The 4,471-nt window shown below is 40.4% G+C and overlaps 1 protein-coding gene across 1 annotated transcript; it reads left to right on the top strand.

The window, feature by feature from the left end:
• The first annotated feature begins 3,580 nt into the window (after positions 1–3,580).
• LOC147941333 (uncharacterized) lies at positions 3,581–4,144 on the top strand. Its single transcript, XM_087458477.1, has 2 exons — positions 3,581–3,824; positions 3,897–4,144. Exons 1-2 carry the CDS (start codon positions 3,581–3,583, stop codon positions 4,142–4,144), a joined length of 492 nt encoding a protein of 163 aa, XP_087314603.1.
• Positions 4,145–4,471: the final 327 nt, after the last annotated feature.

Genomic DNA, 4,471 nt, shown 5'->3' with positions numbered 1-4,471 from the left:
TTGAGATGCTTAGGAAGAACCGTGGGTTGAATTTGTTTGTAACATTTGCGGAGGTTAAGAAGAGAGGAATGACCGACAATGCTGAGGATTCCTATTGGAGAGAGGAAAGTCGCAAAAAACGTAGTTCGAAGTCTTCTGGTGCACTTAGTAATAGCTGTAGTGAAGAAGGGTTTTTAGGAGAAGCATCAACAGCAGGTTCGAAGACATTGGTTTTTGAGACAACCCAGGTGGATGAAGAATATATGGCTGAGTTGGAAGAAATTGAGGGGAAGATAAAGGGCAGTAATGGTGAACAAGTTGGAATTGGTCGTGGCTTGACAAGTACACAATTAGGTTGTGTGGAAGAATGTGTCGGAATGGAAGATAGTTTTGAAGATGTAGAGGAGGAAGAAGATTCTGTAGTAACAGATGTAGCTGTGACCCCAAGAAGCTATGATAAAGAGTTTTGGGGGAACTTCATTGGCGATCAGTTTGGTCGGGTGAACGTGGTGGAGGTTATGTGTAACACAAAAACTGTTTTGATCATACTGTGTTAGTTAATGGAGCTGTTCCTTTAAAAAAAGAGAGTAAAGTGAGGACAAGTGGTGGGTTGGAACACGTCGGAAATGTTGATGGTGACTATGTTGATATAACCACGTGGTCAAACGATCGTGGACAGGTCCCTGGTCCTATAGTGGATGGTCGCAAGCTAGAAAATATAGATGACGAGGAGTTTGATATTCCTCCTTTGTTTGACGACACAAAGTAAGTTAGGGAAGAAATACCGGATCTGGATTTTGAGGATGATGGGAAAGGTATCTATAAGGGTAAGGTGTTTGCAAACAAAGAGGATTGCCAGATAGCTTTAGCTATATACGCCATCAAGAACATGTTTCACTTCACGCAAACGACGACCACGAAAGAGTCGTTTGTAGGTAGTTGTTCTGGGGAGAGGTGTGACAGGAGGGTACTAGCTTGTGAAATGAAGGAATCAGGCTACTATGTGATCAGAAAAGCTAATCTAGAACACACATGCCCAATAGAGACGAGGAACAAGTACCTAAAGAAAGCGACCTCGAGGGTGATTGCAGCCGTGTACAAAGCAAAGTACAGTGATCCTACTAAAGGACCGACTCCTTTGGATCTCCAGCAGATGGTATTAGAAGAATTGAGGGTGGATGCGTCGTAAAGCAAATGTTGGAGGGCGAAGGGGAAGGCTCTGGAGGGAATATTTGGTTCTGATGATGAATCTTACGAGGATCTTCCTGGTACTGTAACCGATATTAAAACTGAAGTGGTTGAAGATGGCAAAGAAAGGTTTGTGTATATGTTTTTGGCTTTTGAGGCTTCCATAGAAGGTTTTAAGAAGCTTAGGTGTGTGATTGTTGTGGATGTGACTCATCTGAATGGGAAGTATAGTGGAGTTCTTTTGACAGCAAGTGAACAAGATGCTAATTTCCAGGTTTTTCCGCTTGCCTTTGCTGTTGTGGACAGTGAGAACGACGACGCTTGGACATGGTTTTTTGAGAAATTAGAACGAATCATTGCGGATAGTAAGAGCTTGACCATAATTTCAGATAGGTGCAGGTCAATATACGTACCCAAGAAGAGGGTGTTCCCTTTGTCACATCATAGAGGGTTGACTACGCCGGAGGTTGATAAACAGATGCAGAAGAACGTGGTTGGTGTTTGTGGTAGCAAAGTTGGCAGTATATCTAGTTGGAGTTATGAAGTGGTGGGTTTACTTAACGGAAAGCACCATGTTTTGCTTGATATGAAGCAGTGTTCTAGTAAGCAATACGATAAGCTGAAAATACCATGCGGGCATGCATTGCTAACAGCTGATACGCAAGGCATCCCTTATGGGACTTTGGTGGGTGATTGTTACAAGACAGAAACATGGAGAGGGACTTACGAAGGGATAATTAATCCTGAAGTGAGTGACGCTGATATTCCTCTTGAAATTCAGAACCGTGTTTTATACCCTCCTAAGGCTCGACGACCAGCTGGCCGTCCAAAAGAGAGTAGGATTCCTTCTGTTAGAGAGTTTCGTGTAAGTTGACTCGATGTGTGTAGTCGTTTGTTATGTTTCGTGGTAGTGTACACAAATTAATCGTAACCGTTTAATTCTGATGTGTTATGTTGTTTGCAGAAAAATGGGGTCGTGAAAACTAAAGTGAATCGTTGTGGGAGGTGCAAACTGACGGGACACAATCGAACAAGTTGTTCGAACCCGTTGCCATAATGATGACTGTAGACAGTTGGATGGTAGTGTCGGAGAACACTTATTTTGGGTTTCTTAGCGTGAAGGTAACCGGTTTAGGAGCGGATAGTATTCTACTGGATGTGTCCTGATTTGCTGGTTTTTGTGGATGTAATTGGGAACACTATTGCTTACATTGCTACTTAGAAAGTAACTAGGTATCCATTGCTGCTTGTTTTTGTGGATATGGTTATTTTTTTGGTCTAATATTTAACGACTATTGGAAACAACGCTACTGAAATGTAGTCGAGATGAACGGTTTCGTTTGTTGAACTATATTGAAATGTAATGGATTTGAAAGGTTAGTAACCACGTGGTTGGTTTGTTATGGTTTGATGTTGAACTGAAAGTAATATCATATTAAGGTAGGTGAAGATAAATTTGTGAGTTCTATCCACAAAATGTAATCCATATGGATATCGATACCAACTATGTTGTAGCCACGTACTCGTCATCCACTTGTACACTAAGGTGTGGATATTTGTGTTGTATATACAAATATCCAATAATTTAGTATAATAAATATAGTTGAACACGTGGATACTGATTAGTCGAATATTTTCTACCGCTAAGTGACCACGTGGATGGTTTGTTGAGGATTATCTGAATAGGAAAGTTAAAGGTATACGTGCGTATAAATCCGGAAAATATCAATCCATATGATATTGATCACACGGATTTAAAAGTACGAAAGCATATTGTACTTTTATTATAGGATATTGTCAAAATTCCAGTATTTTGTTTAGTTGTTCGATTGATAACAACATGTTTAGTTCCGTGTGGTTAATATCATGTGGATAGATATGTTTCCTTTGTCTATAAACCTACTCACCTAAATCCTATTGTTTATTGTCCTTTTAATATCATCCCAATATACAGCATCGACGTGGTCACTCCGTGGTAGCAAGTAATATAGTACTAACACATTTTCCATGTGGATTAGTTGGAATATACATAAGTTAGCTTCATAAGGAGCACATAAGGGTTAGGAAACAGAGCACAACGCAAGGGGAAACATGGTTCCAACATACAACATCGTCGATGCTGGTACACGTTTGAGAAGCACCAGACGTTACTCTCGGCCTGTGGGTGTTTTGACAAGGAGGAGTTACCGTGAAGCAGAAGAGGAGCCAATCCGCAAGGCTATTGAGCAACTTAATATAGAGGTTCGTTTTCTTACTTATACAGTTCCAGATCTGCGAATCAATATGGTATATATTAAAATTTTGCTGTCGGAAATACTTGTGGATACATTTGAAGGCACCTCTGCGAAGAGATCTGTACATCCCAGCCCCTATAATTGCCAAAATAGTGAGTTTGGTATCTTAAGATGGTCCGATGGCGCTGAAAAACTGGATAATCGCTGGTCGCGCGGGCAGAGAAGCTGCTTTGTCTCCGGAGACACTTTCGTCGGTCAGGTTGAACCGAGATCCCGAGTTTGTGAAATGGTCAAGGCCTTCGCATATCTACTATGATTTCTTTGGAAGGTGTCTGAACGAGAAGAATCCATATGCGTTGTATGTGAGAAGCTTGTTCCTAGCGTTTCAATGCCTTCAATTGGAAGAGGCAATCAAAATGGTCGGTACGGTCAAGATTGTGTACCAAGTAGCTGAACTATTGTGGATAATGTTGAGTATTTGAGCTGGCACTCTAGATATGGATGTCTACTGGAACTTTAGGAAGATGTACGGGTTTGCTCAAGCAGAGAAAATGGCTGACTCGTTGAGGTACCACATCTACATCATCGGACCTCAAAGAAAAAGCACATACGAGAAGACTTGGCGTTTTGAAGATTTCCCAGAGTGCATGTGGCAACACGACGCTCTTGGTGAATACAACGGGGAGAGATGCATGGAGTGTATCTACTTTTACCTAGCAAAAGATATAAAGTATTTATCCTAAGTTATGGTAATCAGTTTGTATTTCTGTATCAAGTTTGTAACTTAATTCGTAGTTATCCTCATTTAAGCATCCATATTTGGTTTCAAATTTACAAAAAGACATGCAATATCTAAAAATGCCGATATCCACATGTTCATTATTTATTGGTTAGGAACATATGTATTTACAACACACCAAGCCACAACTAATGTTTTCTATCACTTATACGTGTCAAATGATATTAGAGTCTTTCAAATATTTAATTCCGTGTGGTTAATAACATATGGATAGATAATTTCCGGACGTATAGGCACATTCCCACATACGAATAGAAACCTTTGCTACTAA

This window comes from Camelina sativa, chromosome 7 (genome assembly GCF_030686135.1).
Source record: "Camelina sativa cultivar CO46 ecotype springtype chromosome 7, ASM3068613v1".
Taxonomy (NCBI): Eukaryota; Viridiplantae; Streptophyta; class Magnoliopsida; order Brassicales; family Brassicaceae; genus Camelina; species Camelina sativa.
This window is presented reverse-complemented; position numbering and strand designations above follow the sequence as displayed.